Below are 20,902 nucleotides of genomic sequence, written 5' to 3' on the forward strand. Positions count from 1 at the left end.
TTTCTTTTGAGACTTACTACAATATCAATGTCATGAACAATTTTATTCATCCGGGTAGTAACAAATTAGCTCTTCCGGAGCTCTTAATTGATTTTGTACTACAAGATCTTTTGTCACACCATCCATATAGTGAATGTCTCCTTCACGGAGGAAATCATATCATAATAATTGTCATGGTCAAAATCATCATAAGCAAAATCATTTCTTGCTTTACTTTTGCCTTTAATAACCTTTTATAAGGCATGTCACAATATTTTTTTTTTGGCATACCACATGTACGCGACCAATGACATATTTATGTAACCACATTGTAATATTCAATATCTTTATCTCTTTCAAACCTCCCTTAAAAATGAGTTGTGGTATTTATCCAATCTTGCATAAGCACATTCTTATGCATAATTTTGAATCACATATATATTTTTCACATTCACTTTCAAGAATGAGTTTGCATTTACAATGCATATCACAAGTCACATTCTCTTCAAGTGGACTATTATCATATGGGCATGCTTATTATTTTCATACCACATTGATGGCAAACATCACCTTCACATTTTGAAGGAATATTTGAGAACCCTTGTTGTTCTCATTTTTACAATTACCATAATGATGACTATTAATATTGTCTTTGGCACGCCCATGTTCATTGGTCAACCACCTGTCTACATTTAGACTTATTATGCACTGCTACCGCATTCACTTCAAGAATGGTGCAAATCAAGTGGGACATGCTTCGTGCTTTTTCATGAAAAATATGTTATTTTTCTTTAGTCATCATTATATCATCAATATGGCGCATTTGGGACTAAAACCCAATGTCTTACCCATATAAAATCATTTTAGGCCATAATTAGTTGGGACTCGAACCCAACTCTTATAATCATGGAGCATCAGGACTCAAAACCCGATGTCTTATCCTCATGGTGCATTGGGACTTGAATCCACCGTCTTATCTTATATAATATTTAACACAAATTGTTTAATTCACTTCAAGGAATGTAATATAATTTTACATAGCCATAAATCAAACTTTAGTAAGTTCAACATAGTAACACTATCATAAAAATAAGTGAATTAAAAATGATAAGAAATATTATCAATGATTAATTTTGGTCCAGTAAATACTCATGTACTAATATACTATATGTAAACTTATCAAAACATATTATTTAGATATAGTACTGTATATCATGCACTACCATTTCAGTAACTATAAATTAATCCAAAGTGTAATGAGATATATTCTACTCCAGTAAATAATCAAGCTTATTCAATGTTACTAGCATATTCTGTATTTACACAAAATATATCCCAATAAACTAGCCAGATATAAACCTTTTCAAATCATTGGTTCATATATATGGAAAACAGTAAAGACTATTATAATCAAGACATAGTGTTTCGTACAAATAAAAAGCCATGAGAACCAAATGACACATGTATATGACTAGTAATTTTGACTAAAAATTAGGCACTGGTTTACATGTGCTACTGTAAAATATCTTTTTTTTTTCCCACGTGTTACATAAAGAAGCAACTCCTTTGTATCACACATATGCATGGTCGGCTTTTAAGATTTACTGGTACCATTTCTAAAAATGAGAATGGGATTGCTTCTAAGCAAAAACTATCATGCTTAAAAATAATCTAATAAGATTTATAATTTATCACATGTCTATGCAAAAGTACCATTGTTGCACGGTTCAAAATACCTTCCTTTTGGGGTTAATATTAATCTTAATTTTCAAGAATTTGAAGCAAGAAGATATAACACTCATCATCATATTGAATAAGATGATACATCAAACTAAGGTCAAGTAAATATTATCATTAAATGAGACTGCCTTGAGATCAATATGAGGTTAACTATGCTATTGCAGTATAAAATTTTACCTTTCTCATCTTTATGCACATAAGACTAAATTAATGACACGACAGTATCATCTTTAGTGCTTACCACAAAATCTTTATCAAGATGTAATGAAAGTTTTCCTTGGCAAAGCAGCAAAAGCAGTTGTAGCTTCCATGGAAGGTTTTCACTTCTTTTAGGAAGTATTAGAGAAAATAAAATAACATTCGTGCTGATAACGTGTTACGAAACTTAGCTCAAAGTAATACATAAAACAAGAAGATAGACAACAATGTAGAGAGTAAGAGAGGAGAGAAACTATTTCTTCCATGTATTCAAGTGTGTACAATGTGATGCCCAAACCCTCTATTTATAGGATGATATAGGTAATACAAAGGGACTCCATAAATATGGTATTAACTATTGAGAACATGGGCGAAGATCATGGAGGTGTGGGAGTTACATCCATAATGGTAAGAAGTAGTGGGAGGTTAATGGAGAAGAGTAGTGGGTGTTACTCCCTTAGAAGTTATGGACATCCACCATAATCAAGTATTTCATAACAATAAACAGTTTTTTGGAGTTTTTTAAATTTTCAAAAAATTCCAAAAATCATCTTCAAGCAAAAATTAAAAAATTTACGGCCAAACATTAATTTCGAAAAAAAATTGGAAATGGCCAAAAGGACTCTAAGAGTTGCTCGAATACACGTTATTGCATGATTTTCCAAGTACAACAGTAACGAAAGTACAAATTTTGAATAAAAAGGCAGGTCTAATAAATAGACAACAACCAAGATGCTTTAACGAGTATCTCGTGTAGTTAATCCAGTTAACTAATTTTAGTTAAGCCGCCATACTTAATATTCCAGGAGAATATAGCAAATTTCTTAATATTAATTTAATTAAAGTCACATGCATGGATATATAATGGAGTAAGATTTATATTTTCTAGTCTTTATGTGCTTTATGCGTGGAACAAATACAGAACTTTAAATCTTCAACTTTGGTTTTGTTGTTGGCTGGGGTTTTAGGGTAAATGTAACGGGTCAGTATATATAACAAGGCTCAACTATATAACTAGGTGAAATTAAGATGATAATCATCTAATTCAGCACATACACACGTTGAATATTTTGGTTTTATTGTCTTATTTTTGAAAAAATAAGAGGTGAGAATAAAAGTAGAATGACTCGTTGATTGTAAATAAACCTGAAAAACAAAGACATAATGTATATTGTACGTAAGGGTGTCTAACGGGTGGGCCGGGCCAGGATGGGTAGGGAAAAGTTGAAACCGTCCGAGTTTCGAACCGGGCAGGTTATGGGTTAGGGGTTACCGGGCTTAACGGGTTCCGGTTCATCCGGGTAAAAAATGAACCGTAAGAGTTACGGGTCCAAGGGGGCGGGGCGAGCCGGGTTTTTATTTTTTTTATTTTTTTTTATTTTGTATTTTGTACAACTATTGTAATTTATATTAATATAAAGTAAAAATATAAATAATGTAATGAAGAAGGAAAAAAATTACACTTGTAAATTGCAAGTGCTACATTTATTTCAAAATTCAAACTTACAAATTGAAAGGTTTACATTTAACAACAAGTAAATTAACGAAAAAAGAGTAAATTTAAAGGTTTTGCATTGCCTTAGGCTCTAAAACCTTAAAAAAAATAAATTGCAATCTAGCCTTTAAACCGGTCCGGTCAGGGCCTGGCCGGTTAACCGGTTCTACAGGAATTTTGGTTGATCGGGTTTGACCGATCCGGTTAACCGGATGAATTAAAGTGAACGGATCAACCTCCTAACCCCAGTAACCCAGCCCACCCGCCCCCCTAAGTACCGGACCGGGCCCGGGTCAACCCGGCCCGTTTGACACCACTAATTGTACCTTGATGCGGGAAAAAAGATGACGAACATAGAAGCTAAAGTTAACACCGTAGAAACCATGAAGGACAAATTTTTAAAAAATTCCCCCTTTTCTAGGAAAGAAAGCGTAAGAGTTTAACATAGGTATTTGCTAATTTGCTTCGTTGACCAATGAAAGATATATTGCTTATGTCCTTATTTTAGCAAAAAAATAAAAATCAACTTTTAATTAATGTACTTGAGAAAAACTAAGAGAGAGGAGTGAGGACTATGACTTAAAAGACACTATTTGTCAGTTGAGTTTACGAACAGGTTTACTTTAGAATTTAGGAGCGTGTTTCGTTGGGAAACAAGTTATCCCATGATTAGTTATTTCGGGAATAGTTATTTCACCCTCTCATATGAATAAAAAAATACTATAATCCCGGGATAACTAATTTCGGAATTAGTTATATCACGATTTTATTCCAACCACACATGAGATAAACTCATTTTAAATTTAATTTTAAAATTAATTATCTTTTATCCCTCGTTCCAAACGAATCCTTACATTACTAATTATCATGATAGGAAAAGAAGCTACGGATATACTTAACATCAAATATAAAGCAACAATATTGGTAGTATTGTCTGCCCTTCGACAAAAGGAAAACTGTAGAAAGTACACTTGACTAAAATTTACTAACTGAAACAAATTAGAAAAAAGAAATAAATGCTACTTTATTTTTACTTGCAAAAATGATACTCCACTCCATATATGGGACAGCAACACTTTCAACTTTGCATGAAATTCAAACGCTACTTTGAATTATATATTGTGTTAACCTGGAATATACTATTAAAGTAATAATTGAATATTTAATTCGACAAAGTAAGTACTCCATATCAAAATTCAAAATTATTAATGAGTTTAAATTATAGATAATCATGAAAAAGATTCATAAATAAAATATTACTCCCTCCGGTCCAAAATAAGTGATTTTTTGGCCTTTTTCTTGTGGTCCAAAATAAGTGAGTTTTCCAGATTTCAAAAATGAATTAATTATTTTTTTCCTACATTGTCCTTGGAGTAAATAGTGTTGGAACATGTGTTAGGAGTGTTCATGTGAGATAGTAAAGGTTAATATGGTCAATTCCATTGCTAATTAATGCTAAAAGGTGAATTTCTTAATCTGTGTGAAAACATTCAAAAAAAAAATCACTTATTTTGGACCGGAGGAAGTACATCACTATCAAAGGTTGTAGTGAAGTATTAAGTATCATTCCTCCTTAATCAAAACTCTGGGTTCGAACATAGGAATGGAGTCACATTTTCCAATGTGAATTCGAATTAGTTGGGTCTAAAGCAATACCTAACACCGAATTAGAAACGAAAATAAAATATTATCAAATATTTGGAATAGAAATGACACGTAGAGAAAAGAAAACAAATATCTTATCAAAGTCATGTATGGTGGATATTGCTGCAAAATAAACCTTCTATACAAGCTTAAGATGAGAGGAACATACAGAAGTTGAGGAGTAAGAAAAAAGAAAGATATTAGAGAGGTTTTAGGTCTACGTACCAACTGGTAGTTAGAGATTGCACTTCTTAACCAAACATAAAACTAAAATTGTTAAAAAAAATAAAAATAAAAATAATCAAGAAAGAACCAAGTATATAACTATAACAGTAACAACAAGTCAAAAACAACAGAATAAAAACCTCATTAAGGAAGAGATAGATACTGAAAGTGAAAGATTATGATTTTTCATAGGAAAGTCTGTCTCTTTTGAATTCTGCATATTGGAAAGGAAATGAAAAAAACAATTTTTGGAGCTTTCATGTAGATATAGAGAGAGAAAGTGTGTAAGAAAGAAAAGTGAGGAGAGAGAGAAAGGGATGTGTATACGTGTGATATTTTGTATGGTTCTGTGCAGCTCTCACGTGTGAATAGATAAATTGATGGATAGAGAATATATGATAAGTAAGAAGAGTACTACAGGACTGATGATTTAATTTCTTGTACTACTATTACTACTACTACTTTGTACATTGAAGATTAATTTTTTTTCCATTTTTTGGGGGGTTGTTTGGAGTTTCTTATTTCGTGGTCATTTTGACTTGTATTATGTCTGAAAACCAGAAAGAAAGAGTGAAAGGAGATGGTATTTGAGTATAGGGATCAGTGTTTTTGCTTTCAAGAAGGAATTTTTTGGTCGATCGAAGCTTTTCTGTTCCCCAGAGAAGACACAAATATTGCAGGTTTTCAGGTAAAAGATTATTGTAGTTACTATTTTCTCTATTTTGACTTAATTTGTTCTTAACTACTCTAAAATAAATGGATTCTTGTCAGTGGCCAATATCTGTTGTATAGAAGAAAAGAATTACATGTTGTAAATAGTAATTTCCAGTTTGCTGCTTTCACGTGACTGTTATTGGGAAATGGTTACTGCCGAATTTCATTATTTATACTCTAGTTAACAAATTATCTGTTACTACATGTTTTATTTTTTTAATGGATTGTGTGGAGAGCAAAGACCATGTATTTCATCTTGTTTGGTATGCAATTGTGGTTTTTTGTCTGGTCAGGAGTTATAAGCATTGGTAAAGATGGGTGAGTCAATATGTTATTAGTCATTATTATTGTGTGATTTGATTTTGAATTTGGGTTGATTCTTTAGACTGAGATGAGCTTAAATTGAGCGACATGGACAGCGAAGATTCATATAGCCGACCCCCGACTCGCTTGGGATTGAGCCACAGTAGTAGTTGTTTGATTCATCACTTCAATTTTCTTGAAGATATCATGTTAAGTGAGACATACATATATAAACATGTGCAACAGCTTTTTAAGTTTGACATTTGTCACGTCTTTGATCGTGCTTTAATATTATCTTCCCGGAGTTTGGAATTAGTGAATTGCCTAAAACTCTGATAAGGGTTCAACTGAGCTGTTAATCGTAATCAATTTCATGTTTCTACTCAGTTTAGTACCATAGTGTGAGCACTATAGAAGTGCATTCTCTTCCGTTTTCCTGTCATTGATATCTTAAATTTTCCTTTGCAGGAGACTGTACTTGGATAAATTATAATCAATCTTTATGAATTTGAAACACAAAAGTTATTCATCACAGAACTAAAAAAAGAGAAGAAGAATTAGTGAGAAATCCAAGGATGGCAACTTATTTTCCTAGTCCAAACAATCAAAGAGAAGCTGAGACATTTCAATACTTTAGGCAATCTCTGCCTGGTTCTTATTCAGAAGCTTCAAATGCTCAAGAAAACATGATGGTGTTCATGAACTATTCTTCTTCTGGGACATATTCAGATATGTTGACTGGTACTTCCCAACAGCAAAACAGCTGCATCGATATCCCACCAGTTGGAGCCTCCGATTCCAACAACACATCACAACAGGAAATATTATCTAATCTTGGAGGATCACGGATGGAAATTCATGATTTTTCTGCATGGAGAGACAGCAGAAATGAGATGCTATACCTCAGTCTTGGCTCCAATATACCATCTGGAATTGGAATTTCACATGTCCAATCTCAGAATCCGAACCAAGGTTTTACGTCGTTCTTGAATCCTGCTTCATCTATTCCAGGTGAAGTTAGTGGTGGCAATGTGTCCTTCGGAGATGGTGATAATTCCCAACCAAAACAACAAAGAAATGCAGATTATTTGCCTCCAGATTATCCTGGAAGCAACTCAGATGCTATGAAAGGAGGGTATAATTCTCCATATGGTACGTCGAGTATTGGAAGAAACGTTCCCAACTCAAAGTATTTGAAAGCAGCTCAGTATTTGCTTGATGAGGTTGTTAATGTCAGAAAGGCTATCAAGGAGCATAATTCTAAGAAAGAGTCGACAAAGGAGTCTAGAGAGTCTGATGGCGACTCGAAAAATAAATCATCAGATCCTCCTGCAAATGGGAGTTCAAATCCTCAAGATTCGAAAAACTACCAAAGTGAACTTTCACAAACCGAGAAGCAAGAAGTGCAGAACAAACTGACCAAGCTTCTGTCGATGCTGGATGAGGTATGATCCGTGGAAAATCATGTTTTTCACATCAATTTTTGGTGGTTTTCAAGGTATTTGTGGCATGTATTTGCTCATTAGTTTAGGATTTTAATACTCTACATCCCAAATTTTTTATTTCAACTGATAATTGCATAAAAGGAGTCAAAGTAGTGGCTGCAGTGTTTTAAGGACTTCTTTGGCGGTTCATATTCATCTTTCCGTTGGCTAACTTGCCCCAAAGGACCTTTAATTGTGATGAAATGTGCTTCTTTTGATATATTACAATGTGGCCGAGGAAATTACTATGAATAAAGCAGCTTGTCTGATGGAACTTTGACTTCCAGACAGCATTTAGAAAGCATTTCTTAGATGTATCTCCATGAATTTGGTAATGAAATAGCATACTTCAAACAATCACTTCATAGGGATAATAAAAGAGAGTCAAGTGTTATAATAGTATCACTACTGTATTTCCAATGAATGGCTTCTGTAAAAAGGCAAACTTAAAATATAAGGCATGACTAACTGCAGTGTGATAGGTAATATGAGTTCGCTACAAGGATTTGTAGTAGGTATTATTCCTAAATGTAGATTCCTCCCCATTTTTATCTTGATATGTGGCTAGATTTGTAATTTAGGAGCTAATTTAAACCATTTTATCTCTTTGCCATATGTGGTTTGAATAAAAAGTGGAAGTTGGTTTATTGTCACAGATTGATAGAAGGTACAGACAATATTATCATCAGATGCAAATAGTGGTCTCATCATTTGATGTGGTAGCTGGAGATGGAGCAGCTAAGCCATACACAGCTCTTGCTCTCCAGACAATTTCCCGTCACTTCCGTTGCTTGCGTGATGCAATCTGCGATCAGATTCGAGTATCACGAAGAAGTCTTGGAGAGCAAGATGCTTCAGAAAACAGCAAAGCGGTTGGAATATCACGCTTGCGCTATGTGGATCAGCATATTAGACAGCAGAGAGCCCTACAGCAGCTTGGTATGATGCAACAACATGCCTGGAGGCCTCAGAGGGGTTTGCCTGAAAGCTCTGTTTCAATTTTGCGCGCTTGGCTTTTCGAGCATTTTCTTCATCCGTAAGTTGATCAATTCAGTCATCCAATTTATCTCCAAAAAAGAACTCTGGTCGTCTAATTTGTAATTGTTTCTCTTTTTCCAGCTATCCGAAAGATTCTGACAAAATTATGCTAGCAAGACAAACTGGTTTAACGAGAAGTCAGGTATAAGGTCTTACTATTTGCAAATGCTAAGATATATTAGTCTTTCTTGAAGCCAACAAATGGATGTTTATGTTTCTTCAAAAGAGTCTTTTTAATAGAAGACTAAGACAGTTAGTGATCTCAAGATAGTGAAAGTTGGCATGCTAGAGATTGATTATTATAAGAATGACATTGTTCCTTCAGCATGTGTATTTTTGTATCTGAAACAGTTTCCATTAGTCTTACTTTAGTGAGTACATTTATCCTATGTTTGACTTGCAGACCTTAGGTACGCCGATTATTGCATCCTGGAGTGGAATTATTTGTTCACGAAAAGAATGTTTATTACCTAGTGATCATCCAGATGAAAAAGGCAATAGAACATGTTGAAACTACGGTCTTCTTACCATGAGTCACACTAAAATGCTAGGGCTGTATAAAATCTTTAAATGTTACATTTATGGACCCAGGCTGTTTGTTTCTCATAGTCATCCTATAATTAAATTTTCCCCTGTCAAGGTATTTCAGTATTTGCTGTAGTCAGGATAAGTTGCCCGGTTTACTTGCTTTACGGATCTGCATTGAACACTTCAGTAGTTAACCACCAGTGTTGGAAGTTTCTACATCACTGATAACATTCAGGGATCATTTAGTCGTCAACAATTATTGGTCTTAACTGAGTAGAAGTTTACTGAAAAGGAGTTCTTGAATTTTATGTCGATTGAATCATTTGAGTCCAGTGGCAAAGGGGTCCTCCTGCATCAGTGCAGCTACTCAAAGTATTTATATTTGGCAGGAAAACTTTAATGCACTGAAAAGAGTCTATAGTGTCTTACAGAAAAGTTCTTCTGGTTTTAAACAGTAGGCAATTTCCAATCGAAAATAAATATGTAGGCAGTTGGTTCTTTTACTTTACATGGACGTTTGATACTGGCTTCATATTTCGTTAATGAACTGATGTCATGTCTCAGGTATCAAATTGGTTTATAAATGCACGAGTACGTCTTTGGAAGCCTATGGTTGAGGAAATGTACAAAGAAGAAGCTGGTGATATTGAAATGGACTCAAACTCTCCATCAGAATTTTCCTCCAGACTTGCAACAAAAGACTCAAAAGTCGAAGAAACAGAAGAATTGAAACATAATGAAACCTCAGAATATGAGCAGTACAATAGTGACCAAATCTTGGAGTCAAAATCAAACCATGTTGCTGATGTAGAAATGGAAGGAGCAAATAATGCAGAAACTCAAAGTCAATCTGGAATGGAAAATCAAACTCAAAAAGACGAACCACGGCCTGCTATGGATAATTGCACCCTTTTTCAGGACACATTTGTTCGAGGCAATGATAGATTCTCAGATTTTGGTAGATTTGGAAGTGGAAATGTACTTCCTAATGGAGTTTCACTTACATTGGGGTTGCAGCAAGGTGAAGGAAGCAGCCTACCGATGTCTATCGAGTCTCACGGTAGTTATGTACCATTAAGGGTAGATGAGATATATAGTACAGCACCTACTACTATGGTCTCTGAGACAGCAGAATTCAACTGTTTGGATTCTGGGAATAGGCAGCATCCTTTTTGGCTCCTCCCATCTGCTACATGATTTTGTAGCATGATATGTGATGTAGAATTACACTGCAAGTTTTGGGAACATCCAAGAAGCATTCAGCTTCACTCAGCTGGTTAGTTTGAAGCTTAAAGTCAAGTTCACTGTGATGTAATAGTCTCATTAATTAATGTTGTAATATAGCAAACTATTGGATGGGAAGTTCCCCAAGTTATTAATTCTGTAAAGTCTGTAAAGATATTACAGATACTATTGTTTTTGATAGTTGGAATTTGGTATACAGTCGATCCCAACTTGCTTGAGATTGAACATAGTTGTTGTGTAGTTGGAAATATGTTATATGCATTTCCTGATCTCTTAGCCTCAGCCTAGTCTCATATTGTATCTTCTTTTCCTACCTAAGCAGAACTTTGAGAGCCAGCTTCATACCAAGTTTTGTGCTTTCACAGATCACCAAGAGGGTTAGAGAAAAGATTTCGCGGTGGTAGATCTCTAAGTTCCAAACTATTTCTGCTGCTAATCAAGTTTAATCAACCTCATAATTCAAACCAGTCCTTTTAGAGGTGCAAAAAAAAAACGAGAAAGGGAACGATAGCACAGTAACCTCGGTGGAAGTGAGGTCTACGAATTTCCTTTCAGATCTCTATCTCTAACATCTTCTACAGGATAACATTAAAGAGGATGCACAATGAAGAGATTTACACAACAAGAAGTCTTGGACATGGAAAAATATTTACAATCAGTTTGAACATTGACATGTTCTGGACAAAAATAATTGCCAGATAATATGCAGTCTGCAAATAACACAGCATTTCCTGTCAGACCCTAAGCTTTCATTGGCATAATGGATCAACCATTTGTTAGATGACCACATCTGCACTTGAGCTGTTTGATACTTCTCAATCAGTCTACCTGAAAATGGAAAAAGGGATCAGAAATACTAGTCAAAATACCATAAAAAGTATCAACTCAAAGAAAGTAATTCTCGCTGACCTTTTGTACAGAGCCACCACATCCTCATTAAGACGTGGTGATTCCAAAAACATATCATCACAGTTTTCAATATTGACAGTCTCCATCTCAAAATCAGGCTGGGCATAATACTCACTCCACTCAAACCACAACTTTGCAATAGACTCCTTTTTAAAACAAGTTTGATGATCTTCCTCCTCAGGTGAACCTGAGGCTATCAATCTGTAAGTGTATACTTTCCTGACCTGACCTGGTCGGAATGCACGCCCTATTGCTTGACGGGTTACTGACGGGTTGAGATGTACATCCAATATGATAATCCGAGATGCCCCAACAAGTGATATTCCTTCACCACATGCCTTAATTGAACCAAAGAAAACACGAGCATCTGCTGAAGTGTTAAACCGTTCCATTGATGACTCCCTGGTTTCCGAGTCTGAATCACCAGTGATCAGAAATATTTCCTTCCCCAGACTGTAACCCTTAGTCCTAACAGTCAACCTCTCCAAGAATTTCAAAGGCAAGAGGTACTGGCTAAACACTAGCAGTTTTTCACCTTTTGATTCACACAGCTGCAGCAGGTTAAGGTAGAATTTGGCCTTCACTCCTTCCCTCACTTCCAAATTCTCTAAGAGCATATCAATCTTCTCTTCATCAACTCTTTCTTTAACAGAAAAGTTTCTTGAAAGGCTCTTCAATTGTGGGTGCACATACATTGCACTTCCTTCAGAACTGATTTTGAACTTTCTTCCCAGTTTCTTCAGCTCTGCAACTTCACTTTTCTGCTTAGGATGGAGGTTTAGAAGGACAGTGTAATCCACCAATCCTGGAAGTTCTTCGAGGAAGTCTCCCTTGTAATAGTGAAGCACTTTCTTGGTCATATCCCGCAGACCTAGTATGACAGAACTCTTCCTTGAGAAATTGTCATCCTTTAACAATGTATGCTCTACTAACTCATAAAAATCATTATCATTACTTTTCTTCAAGAGGTTCTTTCTGCCTGAGCTGGCCACTTTGCTCAGTATTGTCCTTTTGATGTTTCTGGAATCTTCCAACTTGAGAAATTTTGGCCGCACAAGGTTCAGAATGTTAAAGACCTCTTTAACATGGTTTTGGTAGAGGGTGCCAGAAAGCACCACCTTTAGTCGTGTCTGGACCTTCTCGAGTGAAGTCAAAACATCAGTGTCTTGGTTCCGCGGAGTGTGCCCTTCATCAAGAATGAGAATTGATGGGCACTTCAACAGAATCTCCTGACAAGCAGCTGCAGTCGTACTACCAACATTGTCGCACACGATTGTTGAGAACTGCTTATAGCCTAGAAAAAGAATACTTCTTTCCTGCGACCATTGCTTCAGAACTTCCAATTGTTGAGATCTATTATCTGCTTTTACTGAGTAGAAGTCATAGAGGGGAATTTCATCTACCTGCCACCTCAAGAACTCTTTCTTCCATGTAGCCAAGATTCCTCTAGGTAACACCACCAAAGGCCTAGCTCTATCATTATTGGCCATAAAACTCTGTAGGAAGCTGATTATCATGAAAGTCTTGCCAGATCCAGGGGCGTGAGCCATGATACAGCCTCCTTTATCTTTCAACAAGTTGCTAACAAGAAAATTAAATCCCTCAACTTGGTGAGCTTTCATCAGTTTCTTGTGTCTTGGATGAACACAAATTTCAGTCGTATCAATGTCATCAGATGAAATGATGCCCTCAGGAAGGAGTTCAGCATGCCCTGTATCCTTGGCTGACCGACCTTCATAGTGGTACGTTCTTATACTCTTGGAGGCCTGTTAAAAAACGCAAAAAGCACGTCTGTGAAATAATTCCAGATACTTAGATTAGAAGGCCATCTAATTAAGTCATGACTTGTATTAAACCAGCCCAAAATGCTACCTCAGACTGGTTAAGACAGGGTCACAAAGATGAGCCAATCAAAGCTTTTGATAACCTAACCACCTCCCCGAACAGTTGCGAAAAAAGCTTATGCAATTTCTTCTTATAGTAACAAAATCATCATTCATTTCCTTCTGATGTTTTAGTATCTAGAAAGTTATAAGAGTTCCATTTTACAGTGAATGAGAATACCAAAAAAATTGTTAACTTTTCGGACTCAGTAAGCAAGGATGACAAGTTACTTTCGGTTCTCGCCCAGCATTTGTTTCTAAGTCAAATAAACATTCATCTAAGACTGGCAGTAAACTGGGTTAATAGGTCAAATGACAGATGCTACACAACTTAATCATCAAGGTCCAAAGCAATTCAGATGATTTAGCAAAAAACAGTTAACACAAATAATCATGATCAATGTACTAATTTTTTCCCAAGCAAAATATCCAAAACAAAAGATGATAAAGGATTGAAAGCCGGACCTTTGAATACTGGAATTCAATGATGGTATCAATGCTTCTCTGAATGACTCCGCATATACGACAGACATAACCAATATCATCTTTCAAGATGAAGGAATGATCACACTCGTCTTCCTCTTCAACTGTATGTTCATTCGGTGAAGGTTCAGCAGCAACATCCTATTTATACATGCAACAATCAAATATAACGTAGAATATCTAATAGCCAGGAAAGAACAATTTACATATACAACAAGGCAAACTGTTGACTCTAACATTAGAAGAAATACTCTCTTTGATTTGCAACTGCACGCGTGTTTTGATGTGATCATTTGAAATGTACAACTCGACATGTGGTTGGAAAAAAAGGAACGTGAGCGTAAGGCGATTTTGTAGATAGATAAATGCCAATACAGCAAATGTTTCGTAGAGATTCTATCAAGAAGGTACTGCAAGCGATGTAGTCTACTATGATTTTAAAGTGCATACAGATGTATAGCGCTAATACTGGTCCAAGGTATAATGTGATCTCCACTCAAGCTTAGTCCTTTCTTTTCATATTTCAGCTTTTACGACCATTTGCATATAATCCTGGACAAATTCATAAAAAGGTTCACAAGAAACCAAACTGAAAGAATTCACTTTATGAAAGTAAATTATGGAAAAGGCAGAAGAAACTAAAACGTATGAATAATAAAGCTAGATATCACAGTTATAATTCATAGTAAACACTGAATGGGGCATCCTCGATGCATCTGTTGTTTCTTTTTCCTTAGACAATGTGTACATCAGGCCATAGTGGATCTATCCCCACACTGTACAGTGTACGTGGCTACAAAGCCAATTTCTTGCTGCTTGCATGCCAAGCTCAAGAGACGCTCACCGCAACCAACCAAGCTTATATTGCGCAATCTTTTTTTTTCTTTTGATAAGATTTTTTCTTTAAGAGAGCCTTGAGGCAATGGTAAGAGTTACCGCTGTGTGACCAGAGAAGGTTCAAGCCGAGGGATCAGCCTCCTGCAAATATGAAAGGTAAGGTTGTGTACAATGGGCCCAACAAGGTCCAGCCCTTCCCTGGACCCCACGCATAGCGGGAATTAGTGCACCAGGCTCCCCCCCCCCCCCACCCACACACACACACAGACAGACTCTTCAAGTAAGACTTCTATACATAAAAGCACATGCTGGTATTACAGAGTGATATTTACAAAAGGTATTGCATTCCCCTACAAATCCTGAAAGGATTGCAGAAACTTAAAAGACAAATCTATATCATATACATGTTTCAATTTTTGTAAAGAATTTTAGCAATCCTTGATTCCACAACTCCTCAATTGAGGTTGCATCATCTATCATCGCTCTGGGAGGAGGTAATGAAGCTTCCTCCATCAGAATTGTTCAATTCTTTGACCAAAACTCCTCCAGACCCAACCTACCCTTTTATGGGAACTCCCACATTTGTTTCACAATTGGAGTACTTTGCAGTAGGACTCCAAGAAGCTAAGGCCTGAGAATCTTAAATTCAAACAATTCAAAGCATAATGCTTTACATGCTTCGCGAAATTGATGCTTCATGTTCATCTTTGATATGCTTGATTCTGACATATCTTTCTATTCATGTTTTCACGGACTCTTCTCGACAGGTAGTTTCTAATCAAACATAAAAAGAGGCAGGCATCTTTTTAGTTTTACTCTATAAGTACAGTGTCAAGTTTGCTACAAAGTTGATTGAGGAAAAATTACAAAATAGGCCAGCTTTTAAGGGTTCCCTTTTGCACTTTACCAATTCCCTCGTATGAGTGAAGTTCAACTAACCTATGTCAACAGCTCAGCAATCATTGATTTGCCTGACTTTACTACATATATAACTTTCATTACAAATGAGTATCCTCATAATTCACCAACTATCTATCGTAAATATCAAATATCTCTTATAATTGAATAAGGAACTAATTTCCTTTGAGCGTACAAATGCAGCAGGTTTTAGTTGAACAAGTAATCTGCCTCCACATCCTCTACATCCTTCTGAGCAAAGTCAACCCGTTCCACCAGATCAATGGCGTCTTGCAAAATCCCACAATCTAGTGATTTGTCGTTAAAGTTAAGCAGACTACTATCCCATTCATTGTCATCTAGACAACATTTCTCATTTATTGACTGATAGTTTAAGACAGCTATCTTATTTTCCATCATTACCGACTAATACACAATAATACATATTTTCAGCAGACATTTCGTAAAAAACATCATCATAGCGAGTGTCAGCAACTCCATTCTCTTCGGCTTTTAACACCTAAACATACATCATCTCCCTTGCCCCCAAAGGAAAAAACCAAAAATGAAAATCGCAAGGTACAAGGGTATTACAATGAGGAACCATACATGTATATAGTAAACACCTATGAAATGACTACAAAACCTTTTCTAATAAAGTGAAATGACTATAGAAGTTGCATGCGCAAGTTTAAAATTTCGCTGGGAGAATGATAATACATACATAAACAATTGAAACATCCAAAAGAAGCTGATAATTTAGGATTGCCAGCACAGAGAATTATCAATTCTCTCCCAAATTGCTAGGCACTATTCCAGAACCCAGCTTAAAATATAGTGGCAGAACCTAGTAAAGAAAGTTATTCATTGCTGTAGGGTCAAAATAACCAACGTTTCGACTATGCAGCTGAATACAATATTAAACAAATGTACCTTTGAGCATTCGAGAGCAAACGACATCTCATTCCATATATCATTCAAACCTTCATCGGGCTGCTCAGCGCCATCATCAATCTCATCATCATCTTGTACACCAACATAAACACCTTTATCTTTCTTTATTTCAGCTTCCCCACCGAGGCTTACAGCTTCTATCAAAGTCTGTTTTTCAGCAGAATCCCTCCCCTGCCCCTGCATTGTTCAAACAGATTAGCAGCGAAGCATAAGATATCTGACTAAATAAAAATGACGCAAGAGAACTCGGGCCAACCATATATAAAACAAGATGATCAATGTTGTTTTTGGGGAGTTAAGGGAAGAGGAGAAGGATTAACAATCAATTGTGTTGTGGGGATAACCCTTTGAAATTCAATTTCCACAGCTCTCACATCTCAGATTTAATGAAGGTATTGGGTGTCAAGGAAAAGGAGGACTAAGGATCACTTGTGTTGTGGGAATAGGAAAAATTCATAAATTGCACCCTAAAGCTGTGCGGAAAAGTTATATCCGGACATGAGAAATTGATGGAAATTTCCAGTCCGATCATGTTACAAGATGTTATTGAAACAAGATGAGCCTAGAATTAGCAATTAGCCTTGGAATCTAATTTGGAAAACAATAGCTCCACCTAAAGCGGCTTGTTTTGGGTGGGTTGAAGCTCTAGACTTTTGTATAACACAAGATAATCTACGAAGAAGAGGGTTAATCTATGCAGCAGATGTGCTATATGTGAACAGACGATTGAATCAGTTAGTCATCTCTTCATTCACTGCACAGTGGCCTGGCAGTTATGGAATTTATTCTTTAATCTTAAAAAATCCAGTGAGTGATGCCTAGGAATGTGGAACAACTACTTTACAGCTGAAATGGACAGAAGATCAGGAAGATATTTAGATGAGTACCGAATACTATTCTGTTGTGTGTATTGTTTATATGGGTAGACAGGACTTTGTCAAAAAAAAAAGGTAGAAAGGAATAGGAGGACTGTTGAAGGGTAGACGGGAAGATGTAACTGATATATGTGAAATCTTGGTACCGTTTATTGACAAAATATTACCTTCCATAAAAAATGTATGTTACTAGTTGTACAGTTCACAGAGTAACAGTTTTTAAGAAATCATGAAATCATTTCCTGAGCTCAAGATCGCAGAACAAGGACAAAATTTCAGTATTCATCACCAAGAAATTATGATCTAGTGTTTATCAGACTTATGTAGCAGTAAATGCATTTACCATATCAAAAAAAAACAAATATATATATAGCAGTAAATGCCCTTTTAGCCAGTATAAGCACATAGTCACATGGCCTCCATAACGTAGGATGAAAACTCTAAAATCCGATGTAAATAGCAACTGAATTTATTGAGACAGGAAAAAATACCATTGACACACAATTCAACGAAGTTTAACTTTAAGATGCTGCCTCAGACAGTCAAGAGTTTCTGATGAAGTTTCCAACAATCCTATATTAAACACCCGTCCCGATTTCCCAGACATATTGTGATATCCTTTTTTATCAAACGCAAGATGTGTGATGATTGATTGGCCTATCAATACATTAGAGAGGGTCTCTTTCTCAATCTTCACATTAGATTGTCTGAAGACGTTGTCAAAGCTTTATGCACACATATAGGTATTTTCACACTTCCTATCCCTTTGTTTAGCCTAAAGATGCCACATATTTATTTTTTATACTGGTAAGCATTGAGATCAAGAACCTCAAATCCATTCCCTGTCCGCTTATGCTCCCACCTTACCCCTGACCCACGCTCCCCAACAAAGAAAGAAAAGAAAAGAAGACTTAAATGAATTGCTCGATCATTCCACAAGTATATTAGGATTTAAATAGTGTTTACAAGTAATTCAAAACAGAAAAAGAAAGTAATTCCTATTCTTAATAACAGGGATTCTACATCTTTCCCATATTTACAAGGAATAGACTCTTGCCACTAACAATTTCCAAATTCTTAAGTCTTAACACTCCTCCTCAAGTTCAAGGGTACATATCCTATGCTTCTAACTCTTACAGTGTCGAGCATACTGCATACCATGATATTCTAAAAGGTAAATTTTTATAATTTGACAAGGGACTACTTGGAAGCAACAAATTACCCTGCATCTTCCTAAAACAAATAAATAAATTCACCGCGCTGACTGAGTGGTTAGATTCCTCCTGTTGAGGTAGATCATGACTTCACTTCCATGATAGATAGTAGTGATCTATATGATTTGAGATTTGGAGGTCAGAGCTTATATTTCACCATGATCAATTACAGAACATGCTCAGATATTTTCTCTAGCAGATCAAGTAAGATTCCTTTTTCAGAAAAACAAGATAATTGAAAAATGCAAATTAAGTGATGCTGCTTCGAATAACATCATCACCACACATAGCACCAAACAGTGGCATAAAGAATTTCCACGAATTTAACAATCTGGAATGTACTTACCACAAAATCCTTAACTTGAAAGTCAATAAAAGCATTCTGTAAGGGGATCCCCTGAAATGGAGAAATAGAACTCTTCTGAGTGTGAATCATCCCCTGAGATGGAGAGATGAAGTCTTTTTGAGTGTCTTCATCATCTGAATCAATAATAACAACAGGCCCAGCTGAAGGTCCAAAACATGTAGAGGGAACCATTGCTGCTGAAGCAACGCCTTTAGCTTCCTGCTCGTCCTCCAAGTCAATTACATCGGGCGCAGGCTGATTTCCTTTGAACTCCCCTTTCTCAAAGTTCCTTTCTAATTCCAAGACTTTGTTGGGAAGTGAATGATCACTTGCAAAACAAGAGTTCACTAACTTCATTCGCCGCTTAATAAGGTCCTCAATCTCTCTGGTGACACTTCCAAACTTCCCAGAATCTAACGCTTCAAGCAAGTCCGGAATCGCAAACGGATCAGAGCGGCCAAAAACTCCTGATGACACCTTTCCTTTTTCGTGTTCGCATTCTTCCCGCCAGCTATATGCAACAGTAGGGCTACTCTGGCTTCCACTTTCATCAAATTTTATCTTTTTTGTTCCCTTTGAAAATAAATCTGTTCCACAAATAAAAGTTTTAAGCATAAGGCACGAGAACAGAGGACATGATGACAACAGAATATATGATACTCATATGATATGCATGAATAATCAGCATTCAACTGCATTACTCACTACAAATAAGTAACAAAAGGGAAGCAAATGGTAAACTGCTATCCATTGGCGGGAGAGTGCAGGAGGAAGAAAAAGAGCTGCATTCTAGAATACAGTATACATAATGAATGAAGAATTTCTTCACACCTTAAGTGATAGTTAATAATTTCACACCTTTCATAAATGGGGTTTATAATACAAATAAGTAGATACTTATAATACAACAACTAGTACTACTACTACTACTACTAAGCCTAAAATCTTTTTTCTTTTCAAAAGAACAGCTCCGTGTATCCATTGAACTTACTGAAGGCAAATGTCTGTTAATAAGGTATTTGTAAACATCAACACTAAAAAAGAGTTCCATGTAACTTCAGCTAGTAACTTTGTTAAATACTGATAATTTGGGGCTAAAAAGTGGTTGATTTGACTGATTGATTTTACTTTTTAGCAAAAAGTGCAAATCAAACTAGGTCGCGTATAATACCACATGGTGTACAGAAAAAAAAAAGGGGGGGGGGGGGGGGGGGGGGTATGGGAATTTACCTCGGGGGCTACAGGGCTGTAACCTTTTAGCTGTAGGGTTAATAAATCTGCTCCCTAAGTCCATTGCCACTGTAATTAAACCAAGAAAGAGAAAAGATCAACACAATGTCGTTCAAAATTTCAAACTAAAAGATACATGCATGCTGTAATTTTTAAAAAGTATTTTATGTGCAAATAACTCACTCACTTTGGGTAGAATGCAGCGATGAACAATAACTTCGCGAAATTTTGAAGGGAGGGGATTTTTAAAGAAAGATGGTTAATGAAGCTCTGTGTAATTGGAGCAGCAAGAACAAAAGGGGCTTTTGAGGAGAAAATAGCTTTCTGTTCTTCTTTCTTCTTTTTATTTGAAGACAAGTTATGCTCCGATATTATTTCTTATATAATGTTTGATATGTTATATTTAATTTTAGAATTATTAATTTTATTGCTTTACAGCTTGTTTGAATATTTGTTATATATCGTTTTATAATGTTTCGTAACATTGTTGTATACGGGCAAAATCGGGCCGATTTTGCTATTTGATCGAGATAAGGGAGTTACATCGGGGTAGCCTCGTAATGAATCATACGAGGCATCGGGTCTAAACATCGAAGTGCCTACCGAAATCCAAAGGTATAGCAACCAAGGCCAAATGTGACAGACTTCGAACGAAGCATAATAACGAAAAAGCAAGATATC

The 20,902-nt window shown here is 36.0% G+C and overlaps 2 protein-coding genes across 2 annotated transcripts; one reads left to right on the forward strand and one right to left on the reverse strand.

Annotated features, from left to right (window-relative positions):
* On the forward strand, positions 5,293-10,843 carry LOC109225833 (BEL1-like homeodomain protein 7). The gene is made up of 5 exons (XM_019390652.1): positions 5,293-5,969; positions 6,767-7,743; positions 8,439-8,818; positions 8,902-8,962; positions 9,913-10,843. Exons 2-5 carry the CDS (start codon positions 6,874-6,876, stop codon positions 10,543-10,545), a joined length of 1,944 nt encoding a protein of 647 aa, XP_019246197.1. The 5' UTR covers positions 5,293-5,969; positions 6,767-6,873; the 3' UTR covers positions 10,546-10,843.
* Positions 11,102-20,563, reverse strand: LOC109225908 (protein CHROMATIN REMODELING 35-like). The gene is made up of 7 exons (XM_019390739.1): positions 20,409-20,563; positions 20,222-20,290; positions 18,992-19,578; positions 16,536-16,733; positions 13,851-14,009; positions 11,503-13,268; positions 11,102-11,421 (listed from the first exon to the last, which is right to left on the reverse strand). Coding segments are annotated over exons 1-7 (2,784 nt in total). The 5' UTR covers positions 20,410-20,563; the 3' UTR covers positions 11,102-11,417.

The sequence above is a fragment of the Nicotiana attenuata genome, chromosome 1 (genome assembly GCF_001879085.1).
Source record: "Nicotiana attenuata strain UT chromosome 1, NIATTr2, whole genome shotgun sequence".
Taxonomy (NCBI): domain Eukaryota; kingdom Viridiplantae; phylum Streptophyta; class Magnoliopsida; order Solanales; family Solanaceae; genus Nicotiana; species Nicotiana attenuata.

Excerpts from the sequence above, each read along its gene's own strand:
- LOC109225833 (XM_019390652.1), top strand. The coding sequence starts at position 6,874 with ATGGCAACTTATTTTCCTAGTCCAAACAATCAAAGAGAAGCTGAGACA. Across the intron at positions 7,744-8,438 it reads TTCTGTCGATGCTGGATGAG|ATTGATAGAAGGTACAGACA; the intron begins GTATGATCCGTG and ends TTATTGTCACAG. Across the intron at positions 8,819-8,901 it reads TTCGAGCATTTTCTTCATCC|CTATCCGAAAGATTCTGACA; the intron begins GTAAGTTGATCA and ends CTCTTTTTCCAG.
- LOC109225908 (XM_019390739.1), bottom strand. Across the intron at positions 19,579-20,221 it reads ACAGCCCTGTAGCCCCCGAG|ATTTATTTTCAAAGGGAACA; the intron begins GTAAATTCCCAT and ends TTTGTGGAACAG. Across the intron at positions 14,010-16,535 it reads TTGCTCTCGAATGCTCAAAG|GATGTTGCTGCTGAACCTTC; the intron begins GTACATTTGTTT and ends ATGTATAAATAG.